Source organism: Drosophila sulfurigaster, chromosome 2R (assembly GCF_023558435.1).
Source record: "Drosophila sulfurigaster albostrigata strain 15112-1811.04 chromosome 2R, ASM2355843v2, whole genome shotgun sequence".
NCBI lineage: Eukaryota > Metazoa > Arthropoda > Insecta > Diptera > Drosophilidae > Drosophila > Drosophila sulfurigaster.
The window spans coordinates 7,940,696-7,956,415 of NC_084882.1; the positions used below are offsets into that span (position 1 = coordinate 7,940,696).

At 44.5% G+C, this 15,720-nt stretch overlaps 3 protein-coding genes across 3 annotated transcripts; 2 read left to right on the top strand and 1 right to left on the bottom strand.

The window, feature by feature from the left end:
- Positions 1-18: 18 nt before the first annotated feature.
- On the bottom strand, positions 19-15,636 carry LOC133836663 (uncharacterized). The gene is made up of 10 exons (XM_062267254.1): positions 15,410-15,636; positions 14,569-14,720; positions 12,566-14,502; positions 10,137-12,296; positions 9,952-10,076; positions 9,726-9,891; positions 4,226-4,385; positions 2,235-4,162; positions 1,357-2,179; positions 19-1,298 (listed from the first exon to the last, which is right to left on the bottom strand). Exons 2-10 carry the CDS (start codon positions 14,693-14,695, stop codon positions 67-69), a joined length of 8,658 nt encoding a protein of 2,885 aa, XP_062123238.1. The 5' UTR covers positions 14,696-14,720; positions 15,410-15,636; the 3' UTR covers positions 19-66.
- On the top strand, positions 5,366-6,434 carry LOC133835841 (cell cycle checkpoint protein RAD1). Its single transcript, XM_062265962.1, has 2 exons — positions 5,366-5,514; positions 5,566-6,434. Exons 1-2 carry the CDS (start codon positions 5,416-5,418, stop codon positions 6,283-6,285), a joined length of 819 nt encoding a protein of 272 aa, XP_062121946.1. The 5' UTR covers positions 5,366-5,415; the 3' UTR covers positions 6,286-6,434.
- Positions 6,583-8,864, top strand: LOC133835836 (WD repeat-containing protein 55 homolog). The gene is made up of 2 exons (XM_062265952.1): positions 6,583-6,741; positions 6,796-8,864. The coding sequence occupies exons 1-2, from the start codon at positions 6,734-6,736 to the stop codon at positions 8,339-8,341; spliced, it is 1,554 nt and encodes a 517-aa protein (XP_062121936.1). The 5' UTR covers positions 6,583-6,733; the 3' UTR covers positions 8,342-8,864.
- Positions 15,637-15,720: the final 84 nt, after the last annotated feature.

The window sequence follows — 15,720 nt, forward strand, 5'->3', positions numbered from 1 at the left end:
AAGATTCTTGTTATTCAAAAGTGTTAAAAGAAAATCAAGCGTTTATTATTACACAAACTTAACTACTTAACGTGATCCTGGCAAAGGCATCATCTGGAAACCGCTGCTGCTGCCTGTCTTCTTACCCAACCACGAACTGGAGCCTGAACCACCGCCTCGTTTCGTTGCAGCAGCGCCTCTGGTTGCGCCTCGAGCGCCCCTTGTCACTACGGCTTTCTTTCGTGCCGCTGCAGGCGATGCTGCTGCGCCCTTGTATCGCTTGACACTAGAAGCTCCACGTCCACGCCAGGCTCGCTTGCGTTTACCCCCGAAAGACGTTTCGCTACCACCAGCAGAGCCAGAGGCGCCTTGTTGCGCTGCCGCCTGTTCCCAATCGTTGCTGTCATTAGCCGTTGGCGTTGGCTCGTCAGCAGCTACTGCATCTGCCTCCATCTCCTGCATGACCAGCAGACATTCCTTTTCGGTGGCATAGCCACTTGTGATCTCTAGCAGCTTGGCGCCGTATTTATCGAAGTTGGCCTTGGTGACGTGGGGAATGGCGCACATGTCCTTTTCTGTGGTAGGCAGCTCCTCGGCCATCGCCTTAAGCGCCTGCATATTCATGATACTGGCCATGGTGACATTGCGTGCAGCAGCATAAGTGCGACACAAGTCTAGCAGATCGCTGTAGCAACGATCGTGCACATGCCGCATATCGCTGTTGCCTGCTGCAGTTGGTTCTGAGACGGTAGCCACCACCTTGGAACCACCGCTGTCCTTGCGTGTGAGTGCAAAATCAATTTTGGGACTCTCCTTCATGAGGGCATTTATGTTGCTACCCAGGTAGAGATAGGCCTGCGGAATATCCTTTGTAAAGATGAGCTCCTCCTTCAAATATTCATTAAGCACCATATGTCGCAGCAGTCGCTGCACATCCAATTTATCCCAGTCCTTAAGAGCACCATGATGTGGTGTCTTGTTATGCCCGAACTCCACAATCTTCTTAATCATAGCTCCCTTTAGGACGTCAGCCACATGCAGCAGCGTGAATCTTGAGCGACCACTGCACAAGTCCCTGACGGCACACGCTGCCTTACGACATTGCTCGAGTGCATCGACATTTGAGTAGTTGCGTTTCTTCAAACAATTATCGCAGGCAGTTTGACGATTCGCCAAGCACTGTTCGCTGGTAAAATGCTCGCCAAAATAGTCCAGCTGCTGGGCACGACGACAGTCAGTGAGATTCTCACAGTAGCCAACAATGCGATGCAAATTGTCGATATGAATCTTCTTCACATGATATTGAAGTGCGCGATCAGCTGAAGTTGGAGTTAAGAAGTTAGAACATAAAAACACTAATAATATTAAGATGCTTACAGTCCATCATTTTTTTGAGACGTAACATGTCGCTGTAGTTGTAATAGAGAATGCAATCAGCGATTTCGCCATCGCGACCAGCGCGTCCCGCCTCCTGATAATAACCTTCAATGGACTTGGGCAACGAGTAGTGCAGAACAAAGCGCACATCGGGCTTATCAATACCCATTCCAAAGGCAATAGTGGCGCATATGACGCGCACTTTGTTAGTTATCCAATCCTTTTGACGTGATTCACGTGCCTTATCCGTCAGGCCAGCATGATAGGCTACCGCACGTATTCCAGCCGTGACCATCTTATTGGCAACCTCATCGCATTCCTTGCGAGAAAGGCAATAGATAATGCCGCTAGCGGTAGCCGGGCGTGTTTGTATAAAGCTGCGCATATCATCGATGGTTGAAGCGCCCTTCTTGGGAAGGACCTGATAACGCAAATTGCTGCGATTGAAGCTCGAAAGAAACCATTTACAATGCGTGAGATTCAGTTGTTGCAAAATGTCCTTGCGCACACGTGGCGTTGCTGTGGCAGTCAACGCCATGGATGGAACATTGGGAAAGCGTGTTCGCAGTATACCTAATTTCTTGTAATCGGGCCTAAAGTCGTGCCCCCACTGGGAAACACAATGGGCTTCGTCGATGACAAAGCGGCTAATATAATTGTTGGCATACAACTGATCCAAAATATCCTGGAAGCGCGCTGAACTAGAAATTTTCTCTGGCGTTACATAAAGTAGTTTGACCAGCGGTGGACGTCTTTCCAAATCGCAGTAAATGGCCATAGCTTCCTCCATTGTCTGCTCACCAGACATAGACTTGGCACAAATCTGCAAATAATTGCTTTCAATGGATGGCTTTTATATAAAACGGACTTATACTTACATCCAAAGAAGCCAGTTTGTTGACTTGATCAAAGATTAACGACTTGAGTGGACTAATCACAATGGTAACGCCTTCTGTGAGAATTGCGGGTAGCTGATAGCACAACGATTTTCCACCTCCTGTTGGCATGAGGACGAAACAATCGTTGCCTAACAACGCTGCATTGATCACCTGCAGTTGATTAGGACGAAAGCTTCGCAATCCAAAGTTGAAACTCAGCGCCTGCATCAAACGCGTTGAATGCTCAAATTTTTGACCATCGAACTCGCCAGTGGTGCCATCATTGTGCACATTTGAATGAAAATTACCAGATATTCTTTGTGCCGCAGCCTTTGGTAGTTTTATTTCAGAGCTTAACCGGCTTGTGGAAGGCGAATCGCTGGTCAAATCAATCCTACTCGAATTCGCTGCCTTGGCAAAAGCCTGCTCAAAGAGCGCTGGATCATACTCAGGGAAACCATCATCGTCCAGCACGATTGTCGATGGTTTAGTCGACGGTTTATTGTCAGCAAAATTAATTCGCTGTGCAGGCTGCAAATTCTCTTTAGACGTCGGCAGCTTGACAGCTTCAAAGTCCGCATAAATGCAATTATTGTACTGAGATTTGCGTCCTTGTTGCGCTTCGTGCTCGTCGCGTATTTGTTTTAAAGTGTCCTCGAAATCATCATCGGAATCCACCTTGGATGCGGGGTTAGATTTATTGGCAGCTGCTGCAGGAGCTGGAGGCTCGCAAGGGTTCGCGTTGATCTCTTCATCATCCAGCAACATGCTCTGTGCTAAGTAATCATCTTCATCAGGATCGTACTGTGGACTTGCCACGGGTACCAAATCATCAAAATCATCTGGTACACCATTTGTATAGTTGCTGTCAGCTGAACCTATAGCTTTTGTCGCTGGTTTAATATCACTGATTACATTTGGTTTGCTTTGTGCAAGTGCTGGAGCTTGCTTTGTTTCAGCCAGCATCTCGCGTTCCTCTCGCTCAAGTTCCTCAAAATCGCACTCTTCCACAGCAGCTTCACGTTCACGTCTCTGTCGCTCTATTTGCCGCTCCAGCAACTGAGAACGCGCCTTGAATTTCTGTCGCATTACCTTGAGCTTCAGAAATGTGTTTGGCTCGAAACCATCGATTTCATTAAAATGTGCACCGGGTATTTGATCAATGACTTCACAATATTTTTCCATTAGCTCCACATAGCGTGTTTTATATGAGCCCATAGTGCTCTTTAGCGTCGATTCATTTTGTTGGCCAAAATCCGTCTTGCTTACATCAATATCATACTGTCCCAAATCTCGCAAATATTCGGCTAGTGAATTGCTAAAGACAATTTTGAGTTTTGGTTTCACAACGCTAGTTTCTGTTTTTGAATCCGCCTGAGTACTCAATTTCGAATCTTCTGTAGACTGATCAAGCTTTAGGATGGGCTTCTTCTTTTGTGTTTGCTTCACCAGAAAGTCAAAACTGTCTTGGGATCCGCTCGTATTCGAAGTGTTCAATGTAGGTGTCTCATAAACTGCGGATTTAAGCGGCGACTGCGACATTAGTAGTGGTTTATGCGGCGACATGGATAGCTTCTTGATGTGGCCATTTAGCTTTGATAATGACGCTTGATAAGTGGCATCTCTATTCAATTCCTCCTCAAAGTTATCAAAGTTCTTTTTTATGTCTGAGCTGATGGCTGAACCTGATGGCGATTCCGTTGGCAATGAGAGTGGAGCCAATGGCGATTGCTTATCGTTTTCAAAGCTATACTTTTTAATAAGAGCATTGGCGTTTGTGCAGGGTTTATCCGTCGCCTTGCTCCTTGATAATTTCCCTTTTCCAGTTGTTGAAATTGAAGTTTGTTTATCATCTTCGTCGGATGAGGATGAATCAATATAGATGGGATTATAGAACTTTGCTTTAGTTTTCCTGGCCTCCACAATATCTGCGAACAAACAAAAACAATTGTTAATATTGCGTAGCATTATCGTTGATAAAATTTTACAACTTTTTCGGTCAGCTTTCTTCGATAGCGTCGATTGACTTTGGCTGGAATCCTCTAATCCAAGAAAGCTCGACATTGTCATCTGCTTCACGTAATCAATGGGTTTCCTAGACATTTTGTGACGCACCACACAACTTAAATACTGATAAAATTTTAATAACAACTAAACTTAACACAATCATCAACATAAACAAACTATTCAACATAAAAACGCGGGCAAGACTCCTCAGACTCCGTTTGGTTATCGATATCAAGTGTTATCAGTATTATCAAATGTGGCGGTGAGTCGACTGTTACAATTTATAAACTGAAAGTGAAAGTGATTTTGATGTGTGTTCTGATAAAAATAAATAAATACAATCATACGATAAGATAATTCAAGACGAACGCAAATCAAAAGTACATCGTTATTTACTTGAATGAATAATTTTGAAAAGAACTAGTGCAAGTGGTTTTGAAATATAAATTACTTTACCAATTGAACATCTTCAATCAAAATCTATCTATCTATCGAACTTATGCGCCGTCATGTAATCGACTATCTAAAATCGATTTACAATTTGGTGGCAAACAACAAAATCCTCAAATGGAGCATATTGACGTGAAGAATTTAAGAACGAGCGATTTTTTTTTGCCAGAATTGGTACAACTGGTCTTCAATAAATATAAAAAAACTGAGGACAATACACTCTCCACAGGTAACATAGTCCATTCACAATTTATAAATTTATTCTATTTATTTTGCCATTACTTCAAGGTGAACGAGCTCAATTATTTGCCGAACTTACTGCTTTATTAGGAGAGGATCTATTGGAACGCACACTCCGCTTGCTCGATGAATGGTCATTTATTACATACTACACTCCAGATCGCTGTCGCAAAATCATTGAATTAGTTAACAAGCGAAACGCAGCACATGTGTTTCGCATTCTGCCGGGCATTAATTATTGCAAGTGTCCGTACTTCCAGGACTTTGTTCTTCAATTGCGGCTTAATACAGAATCGGGCAGTGAGTACGTTTCTTTCACCTGTGAGCATGTGCTGGCCCAGCGTCTGTATCAGTTATTTAATTCACCGTCACGAGAGCAGATCTTAACGTTGGAGCAGTTTAAATATTTTCATGAAGATATCTATGTAGATTAATGCAGCATTCGAAAGTGCTATACGCGAAGGGAATTATAAAGAATCGTAAAATGCTGACACAATCGCAGTATGATGATTACAAATTCGTATGTCGGCTCGATCACATCAAAACCTTCCACGCGGCCATCAAATCCATTTGCTTCAGTGATGTAAATGTCCATCTTATTAGAAACAAACAAATACTAACTTACTTTTTTCAGTTCGGTACGTTGCAAGCTAGTGAAGAAGGATTGCTTATCACCGTGGAGCAGGGCAAATCTATTCAGGCAACAATATTTATTTCTCCCTCATTTTTTGCGGAATATCACATTCAAGATTCCCAGAGTTTCAGCATTAAAATCAACGTGTTAGCAGAATGTTTAAGCCTCTTTGGCTTGGCTGATTGTGGCATTAAAATGCTGTACAAAGGCGAGGGTTCGCCACTACTTATTTTGTTGGAGCCCCACGATGATGAACAAGTCAGTACAGAGTGTGCCATCAAAACCACTAATGTGGAGGAGCCCATGGAGTATGAACTGGACTCAAATAGTTCCAGTTTGAATACAATATTTATGCGTGGTCCCGACATGTCGAATATTTTCCATGAACTGGACAAAGCAGCCGAGGAATACGAATTGACGATATCGCCATTAAAACCGCATTTCAAGATTGCCACGCTCGGTGTCATGCAGGCGGAATCCAGTGTCGAAGTGGCTAAGTCAAGTGACATGATTATTTTGTTCAATTGCCGTGCAACAACAGTAGCTCAGTATAAAAGTCAACAGATACGCTTAACCAACAAGGCATTGCAGGTAGCCACAAAAGTGGCCATAAAAACCGATGCCAGTGGTCTGCTGGAGATGCATTTTATGATGCAGTCGGACGCTCAGGAGGAAATGTATGTGCGTTTCTTCATCACTCCATTGTTGGACATCAATTGAAATGGCATTGTTTTTAAACGATCTGGCATCACTCACAAGTCTTGTTCTTATTGTTGCTGCTTGCGCTATACGCAAAATGCGTTTAAGATTATTGTATGCGGAGCGTAGCTCTAGACGAATAAAACTCTTTAAATTCAGATTCAATAAAATTAATGAATTCAAATAATCGTTAAGCCGATAAATGCATTTGCGTATTATTTGAAGAACATCGCAATAGCGCTAAACGCTTTCGAATAGTTACATATTACAGGGTATCGCGAAATGTACCCTCCATTTTGTATGCTGCCGTTGTTGTTGCCATGCCATCAGCTGTGCGCCTAGCATGTGTTTTGTTGTGTGTATTGCTTCTTCTTGTTTCTCTTCATGGTTGTGTTGGGTTATTCTGGCGGAAAAAAGCGTGCTTCATAAAAATAAAGCGTAAAAACTCCGATTTTGGATCTTTTTTAATATGCATACGTAAGAAATGGAATATTTGACGATGTCGCAACGTTTTAATTTCTATTTTACTAGGCATGAGCATTTTAAGACGCCAGCGGATGAAGATGAGCTCGAGGACATTGATGACGATATGGTAGTTGGTGTTATAGCTGAAATAGAACAAGAGGTGCTCAACGAATCGGAGAGCGACGATGACGAATACGATTTGGTGGACATGGATGCACTGGGGGCACCCCAAGAGAACGATGTCCACAGCAGCTCCGACGATAGCATCAGTAGTGATGGTAGCTTTGACCCGAATGCTGAAGACTCCGACTCGGATGATTCTATGCTCGATGAGGCGGCAGCTGGCGGTGCTAGCAATGCCAAACGACGCAAGGAACAGACATCCAACGATGGCTTAGGGCCCAGTGGTTCAGGTGGAAGTGGAAATACTGCCGCAGCTGACTATTCACATTTGGATGAAGATGATGAGACGGACGAGACAGTTCGTGCGATCATAGCGGCCATTAAGAAGCCGCGCAGCTCACCGCCAGAGATCAAGTTGGAAGATTTCATAACCGACATTTGCTTTCATCCGCAACGCGATATTATCGCTCTTGCCACCATAATTGGAGATGTCCACTTGTATGAGTACGGCAACGAAGAAAACAAACTCTTGCGCTCGATTGAAGTGCATGCTAAGGCTTGTCGTGACGTAGAGTTCACAGAGGATGGGCGCAGTTTGATCACTTGCTCCAAAGACAAGTGTGTGATGATTACCGACATGGAGACGGAGAAGTTGAAGAAACTCTATGAGACAGCTCACGATGATGCCATCAATAAGCTGCATGTGCTCGACGAACGTCTATTTGCCACCGGCGATGATGCGGGCACTGTCAAGTTGTGGGATTTTCGTACAAAAGACGCCATCTTCGAGCTGAAGGAAGTGGAGGATCAGATCACCCAAATACTGACCAATGAACAAAATAAACTGTTATTGGCCACTAGTGCCGATGGCTATTTGACCACCTACAATATAGGTGCTCGCAAGTTGTACGTGCAGTCGGAACCGTACGAGGAAGAGATGAACTGCATGGGCATTTATCGCGGCAGTTCCAAGTTGGTGGCGGGCACCTCAAAGGGACGACTCTACACCTATAACTGGGGCTACTTCGGTTACCATTGTGACATGTACCCAGGCATCAAGAGCCCCATAAGTCTGATGATACCCATTACAGATCGGATTGCGTGCGTGGCTGGCGAGGATGGTAACATACGTGCTTGCCATATTGCCCCATATCGCAATCTCGGAGTTGTGGGACAACACAATATGCCCATCGAATCACTGGACATCAACAACAGCGGTGAACTCTTGGCATCCTCATCACATAACAACGATGTGCGCTTCTGGAATGTCAAATATTTCGAGGACTTTGGTGACATAAAATACAATGAAAAGCACAATGCTTACAAGGAAAAACGACACAATTTACCATCATCCAAGTGCACAAATGCAGGAGACTTTTTTGCGGATATGACCAAGGAGCATGATGACGACGATGACGAGGACGCCAAGAATGCGGGAGAAGGAAGTAACGATATCGATACAGGTGCTGGTCCCAGCAATATAACTTAGATAATGATGTCTCTCTGATAAATAAAAATCAGAAATAAATTTCTAGTTCGGCGTTATGCATTCAACATTGTTAACGATTTCTTAACAATTTTTAGCCATAGACATTAATTTTCTCGCTGTAAAATCTTTAAATAAAGTTAGCATGTACCTCCAATAATTTTAATTTTTTTGTTCCTCGACAAATGAGATGATCTTGGAAATGTGGAAATTGAATATTAATTATTTTATTTTTCATTTCTCAAATTCAATTAATATTATAATAATTTTATTATTATACGAGTAATTACAAAAATTTATATCTATCCTGTGTCCAAATTTCAATTGGATTAGGGTATCGAGCAAATAAACTTATGCCTAATTTTAGAATTAAAGAAGTGGCTCACATTTAGCCTTGCGTCACACAACGGATCAATCAAAAACTCAATGAGAATTATGGCACATGAGAAGTTAAACTATAAATTTAAGAACAAAACAAAAAATATATTGAAAATGTATCCAATAATAAAATGCTTTTCAAATTGAATATTATCCTTTTTTTGTTGATGAAAACCACACTTTATAATTTCGGAATAAATTGTAAAATATGTATGCACGGCTGCGTGTATTATAACAATTAGAGTTGGTGTACATAGAATCATTAACCATTTTGGGGGAGGCGCCAATCACACTAACAATACGTAGTTACATATACATACGTGTAATCACAAGAATTTTGTTTCACAAAACATGGACATAATATGTATATATATATATATATCTTTATATATATATATAGTGTTCTTAAGTGTATTCATAGGAAATGATTACATTTCGAAATATTTATCTATTAACTTTTATATATGTATATGTTATGTGTGTACGTAGAGCTGAGCTTGAGCTGAAGTTAGTTTTTGTATTTTAACGCAACGCTAAAATTTGACTTTCGCTTAGTTTGCTGGTGGGTTTAAACTGTTCCTGGCTGACGATTTTTTTGTAATTTTTTTTATAGTTTCTTTTTTTTTTGTTGAATATTAAAGAATTTTTTGTGGCTAGCACTATGTGGCTAGCACTGGCATGACAAACCTGATGACGAACTCAGCTTTTAATTTTTTTTGCGAACCAGTTAACATAAATATGCTTTTCCCATTGTATGTTGTATCGTATCACATTGGCAGCAGCAGCAGCAACACTTAGAACGTGGTACTGGAGTGGTACCAGTGTATCCTTCATCTTTCTTTTCATAGTCGTGTGTGCGTTTGCAATATAACCAGCAGCACAACGGTGCGGTGATCTTTAAAATAATGACGAAGAGCTTAATTCGAATAAAGTGCACGTCCATGCATGATATTTGTTGCTGTTGCTTCTGGGTGCCAGATTACATAAATATGCCGTGTACACAATGTCATAAGGCAGCGGTACCAGCAGCAGCAGCGGCACCACTCGAGCTGGGAACAAGTGCATCCTTAGCCATATGTGTTTCAATATCGACGCGACAAATCGGACAGTGCTTATTCGTGACTAGCCATTGATCTACGCAATCAGTATGGAAGAGATGCATACATGGCAACCGGCTGTAAGTTGCAAAATTTCATTAAATTCGATTCTGAAGCAAGGGATTGACACGCACTTACCGCACATCGTTCTCAATCTCAAAGAGGGATAAACAAATGGCACATTTTTCTGCATCTTCGTCCGTTTCGCTGGGACGTCGCACCCGTCGATATTTATGCGGTAAAGTATTGCGCTCAATGATTTCCTGTGCGATGAGTATTTCATTAATTTTTATTGTAGTAATAAAAGCAATAATTGAACTTACCAAAGTAGCGCCACGATTGGGACGCGGTGGTCCAATTAGTATGCGTGAGGAGCCCAACGAAAGAGGCGTGGCCAAGCCGATTTCCAGATGCAATGGAGAATAATGGTGGATCATATGGTGATGTATTGCAGGGCGCCGTCGCTGTTGGTGTTGTTGTTGCTGCTGCTGTTGTTGTTGTTGCTGATGCTGCTGTTGTTGTTGCTGGGGTGGCTGATATAGGCCATATTGCGGTGGCGGTGGATGAGGCTGATGCGCATCAATTGGTGCAGAGGCTGTCGCAGTAGTTTGCTGCTGCACCGCATCATATGCCGGATAGTAAGCAGGATCAAGGCTGGAAACAGGTCCGTTGCGGGCATGCACACAGTTGCAGATGGTGTGCAAGTAGCGTGGGCGCAAGCTGCTGGTCAAGTTGAGCGGGTTGGAAGAGAGATCAATGGGAGTTGGCGTCATATGACGGCGATGCAGCTCCTGCATGTTTTGCTGCCGATAATACAGATTCTGATGCACTGCATATGGCGGCGCCGGTGTCAGCGAAGTGGCCACCACCGCGCTTGCCCGATGCGGCGGATGAATGTGAGCGTGCATTTGATTTTGCGGCGCCTGATGGCCTTGATGTGGTTGCGGCTGATAATGCTGCCGATGATTGTTGTACGCTTCCGAACGGCGCAAACTAAATGGCGGCGAGCCGCAATACGACATCGTTGTGCGACCCGAATACATTTCCAGCGGTGGTGGCGGCGATACTGCAGCTGCCACTGTCACAATGGATGACATGACCGGAGGCGGGCCGCCGGCGGCCGTGGCCACAGCTGCTGCCACTGGCGTTGTGGCACGCCGCAGAATGTTGAGCGTTTGTGTGCGATGATAGTCATTATCAAGATTGCCACTTTCCATGCTGGTCACCGGTGAGCTGGGTACATTTGCTAGCGACAGTAGATCATGAAAGGATTGCGCCTGCGCGGCTGCCACCGTGGCAGCCACTGCTGCTGCACTCATCGCTCCACTAAACGAACTGCGACTACTGCCATTGGCGTTGCTCAGACCACCCTGATAGTGGGGATTCGGTGGACCTGGGGAGTAGTCGCCGCCACCATTCTGACTTCGGCTAGCAGGCAACGTCGGAAACGTATAATGCGGCACATAGTACGGCTGATAGCGGTGATAGTAAGCCGGACTGTTGCCGCCACTGGGCACGGCATCAAGCTGCGGCGGCGGCGGTGGTGGCGCCACAACGCCACTTGCCGTATTCGCATTGCCACGAGACATGCGCACATAATTGCCAGCATTGCCACTAGACGGCGGTGGCGGCGGCGGTGGTTGTGGTGCTTCGGCCAATGGTGCAAAATGCCAAATGGGTGGCGGAGTAATTGGCTGAAAGTAGCGCTGCGAATGTGCAACAGCGGCATGAAGACGCGGGCATCGTGAAGGGCATGGGGGTCCTCGCGAGTATGGTGTGGCTGCTTCCATGACATCTCGGTAGCTAATTGTCGGCGCCTGCGCTGGATTATGATTGTAGCTGCTGTAGTTGTGATCTGTGATGGCCGCACGATCCGCCAAAGCGCCGCTGTAGAAGGCGAAGGAAGTGCCCGCCGCAGGACGACGTCGTCGATCTTCATATTCATTGGCCGAGTTCGAACGAGGCAACAGCGTCGCAGCTGCTGGCGCTGTTGTATCATTTGATTCTGCTGCTTGCACTGCCATCCCATCAGCTCGACTGCATGTGGCTAGCGGCTCTTCGCGCAGGTGGCGTTGCTGCTGTTGTTGTTGCTGCTGAATTTGCTGGAGTTGCTGATGTAGTTGCTGGTGAAGTGCTGGCTCGTTACTGCTTCCCAGACCATCATCATCGGAGGTTAGATCAATGGAGAGTATCGGTTCACGTGTGGAATGCACAAACACAACGTCATCGTCCTCGCCATTTGAGTCCGAAGACCAGTCATCCAACTGCAAGTCGGGGGCCGTGAGCACCGCATCTCCACCATTCGGATTGTGATTGTGTCGTCTGCTCGTCGAGGTGGAAGGCAGATTGTGCTGCTCCCTCGATCCAGATGCTAATCTGCCATCAGTCTCACGGGGCCTGCCAACATAAGCAATTACGCACGAGCCGCCGCTTGTTGGCTGCTGTTGCTGCTGCTGCGGCTGGCTTGTTGCAGCTTGTTGCGCCTGCAATTAAATTTGAAGAGAACGTATATAGTCAATATATATAGTCTGCTTACGCCAATACATACAAATTTCAATTACTTGATACTCATTATTCATTTAAAGAAACTGAAAGAAGCGTGTCGAAACTCAAAAACAAAGCCCATAAGTTTATTCACGCTGATTCAGAATGCAAACTCATGGATCGCAAACCACATTGTGGTTTGCTTTTTACTTAAATCTATGCTGGAAAACACATTGAGGAAAAGGTAAAAACTTTGTATTCAGCTCACCTGCAGATTATTGGCTCTAGCTAATTCAGCGAAAGTGCGATGTCGATGACGACCTGGTTGAAATGCATAGAAGTTTGTTGGTGACAGATTCGACATGGGCGACAGTTGCACATCATTGTGCGCCTCCAGACGCGCCAGCTTCCTAGGTGGATGACGTATACCATTATTGCTACTACTACTATTGCTGCTGCTGCTTGCGGTTATTGGTTCATCCATCGAGCGGACTCGCGAACGTGTTCGCACAATGCCACTGCCCAATCCCGAGGCATAGCATGTTTTCAGCACCGCGGCAGGACGTTGTTGTTGTTCTTGCTGCGGATCTGCAATACCGGAGGATGTTGAACTGGCGTTGGCATTGCCGTTGGTCCTCTCTGTGGTTAGCCGATGCACTCCACAGATATCACGACCGCCGTAATCCACACTACATGTTGTATGTGTGTCCGTTGTGCAAGACGCAGAAGTGGAGCGCATAAAATTGCCATCCGGCGCCAACAACGGTGGCCCAATGATGCCATGCACATAACCACGACTATTATAGTAGGTGTGATCTGCATGAAGTGCATCCAGATCGCTGCTGCTTTGCGGCCGTGAACGGTTGCCTCCTGGAGCGCCAGCAGGTGCATTGTGTGTTCGCAGATCCCAGCCATCATCACTGCTGTTGTCTCCCGTATGGTCGAGGTCATAAATGCTGGCGCTGTTATTGTGGTAGCGTCGTAGCCGAAATAAATTACAAGAATTCTGATGTTGATGTTGCTGCTGTTGTTGTTGCTGCTGCTGTTGTTGCCGCTGCTGCTGCTGTGCTTGGGCGCTGGTGCTGGGCGTGGCATCCAGTTCAATTACTGTCGAAGATGACGATGCAGTTGCTGATGATGCTTCACCAGCTGCAGCTCCACCAGCTGAAATGCGAGATCGATTCTGTGAATGCTTTTTTTTTTGCGCCGACGTCGTTGTTGTTGTGTTGGTGGTGCGTGTATTTGCAAATTGCACATGCTCCGTGTCCGATGCACTCGATGTGACATCATCGTAGACTGTGGAATTATTATTACTATTGTTTAGCGCCGGTAGTTGCTGATTGCTGCTGTTCGCCTCGAAGGAACTGCTCGTGTTGCTGGCATTGGAGCTAAGCAGCGAACTAGAGGGCAGCTCGTACACTACGCTTGCGGTCGGTTGCAAGAGCAGCGGCTCATCGACAGCATGATCATCCATTGCAGCTGGCCAAATACTAACAAGTCGCGATGTCGCCGCCACTTCGCGCTCATTACTGTCAACATTATTATCGTTATTGTTATTTGCTTGCTGCTCGTCGTGTATGTTTTGGTCAGCCCGCTCCACTGCATAGGCATGCGATGAACGGGTTTCCGTTTCAGTCTTACGTTGAGTGTGATTCGGAATGAACTGCGATGCACCAGTAACAGGAGCAGAGTTATCGCCACCACCCCCATTGCTACAGCTTGCTGCAGACGACAGTGTGGATGTGGCTGCCGTCGAAGTTGAGGAGAGCTCAAAGAATTGGGTTGGCTCTGTTGTACTGCTTCCCGAGCTTCCCGTGGACTGTGTCGAATGTACTCGTTCTTCTACACTGTGCTCATTTACTGGCGGCGGTGCCACATTATAGCCGCTGCTGCTGAGTTCACGCATCAAATGACAGTGACAAACCTCACGCATCCCATTACATTTACGGCACTTGCTGCTACCACCTCGAAGTGATCCAGCAGCAGCCTCAGTTGAGCTCGCTGGCTCCGCATATGATTCTCGATTCAGTGATCTTGGGGCTGTCTGATATTGAAACATGGGCACATATCCAGCTGTTGTTGACGACTCCATGTTGTTGATGTGCGCAGTTGCCTGCGGATCCGATGTCTGCAGATATGAGGGCATTAGCATATATCCATCCGCATCGCTTTGCTGTTCAAAGTAGACAGTATACGGCGAGCGCTCTAAAATGGGATATCATTTATATATTAGATTATACACAACATGTAATTCGAGGGTGTCAAACTTACGCGTTTCTCGAGAGCCAACGTGAAGCATTACATTGGGGTAGCCAATTGAAAGTCGTTGATGTTGATGCTGGCTTCGATGCTGGTCCTGCAAATGTCTGTGTCTGAGTTCATCCTGTTCATTCTCCATGCTTTCGCTTTTTTTTTTGTTTTTACTTTTAAAGAGAAACAGAAATTAGAAAAAAATTGTAATGTGTACGCGATCACATAAATCTGAGTATTATGAGAATTACAGAAAATCCTAAAATATTTGCACTATATTTCTCGCCTACTACTTTGAACAATTATTAATTATAATCAGGAAATTGGTAATTGGAAATTCAGATTAATTAATTAAATCTTCCAAACTGCCTTGCGAATTGAGAGATTTATTATAAGTACTGTCTAGACCACATTTAAAATATTTACGATTGCCATGATTTAAATGTTACTATCTAAAGAGACATTTCTAGCACTTACAAATAATATTGCGTGACTTCAAACTTAGGTCCAACTGGTTATTTTCTCTATAAGCATACAATATCTAAGAGATCTGGGATTCTATATTATTGAGACTACATATTCCGTGCAAATCAAGCTGCTATCTTCACAAATAAAAAAACTTCGTATTCGTCATCAATGTGAGAAATTGTCCATGCATTGAAATTTGTCATAAAACTTGTAGTAGGTAGTGCATTAAAATTTCATTAAATTTTTTGGTGATAAGAAACAGAGAATGGGCAGTGAAAAACAGCTGTGAGTCGAATAAGACAGAAAGAGCACAATATTTTGGAAGAGAGAGCGAGAGTGAGCAAGTGAGAGAGTATGAATGAATTGAATGGACGGGGGAATAAGGAGAGCTTACCTGCTGCTTGCTGCCCGAAGCCCGACAAGACACCTTAATGGCAAAGTGAGGAAACTGCTAATTTGCAGGCATCAGAGTCATATTGTTTGGTGTGTTTTTGTAGCAAACACATGTAGTAACTGCCTGGTCACTGTTTTAATAATAAAAAATTACAAATTAAAGCTCCAAAACAGTGCCAAAATCACCTAAATAGCACAAAAATATTAACGTCGTATGAAAAAATCACACACATACACTATCTCACACACGTCGATATATCGATACTTTCAAATTCTGAATATTTGTAAATGTATCGATAGATGTCTAATTTA

What these genes read in the sequence shown, in the direction of transcription:
- LOC133836663 (XM_062267254.1), bottom strand. Translation starts at nt 14,695, where the DNA reads ATGGAGAATGAACAGGATGAACTCAGACACAGACATTTGCAGGACCAG. An exon ending in CGTTGGCTCTCGAGAAACGC is followed by an intron (nt 14,503 to 14,568) that starts GTAAGTTTGACA and finishes ATCCCATTTTAG; the next exon opens with AGCGCTCGCCGTATACTGTC. An exon ending in CCAATCGTGGCGCTACTTTG is followed by an intron (nt 10,077 to 10,136) that starts GTAAGTTCAATT and finishes CTCATCGCACAG; the next exon opens with GAAATCATTGAGCGCAATAC.
- LOC133835841 (XM_062265962.1), top strand. Translation starts at nt 5,416, where the DNA reads ATGCTGACACAATCGCAGTATGATGATTACAAATTCGTATGTCGGCTC. An exon ending in AATCCATTTGCTTCAGTGAT is followed by an intron (nt 5,515 to 5,565) that starts GTAAATGTCCAT and finishes TACTTTTTTCAG; the next exon opens with TTCGGTACGTTGCAAGCTAG.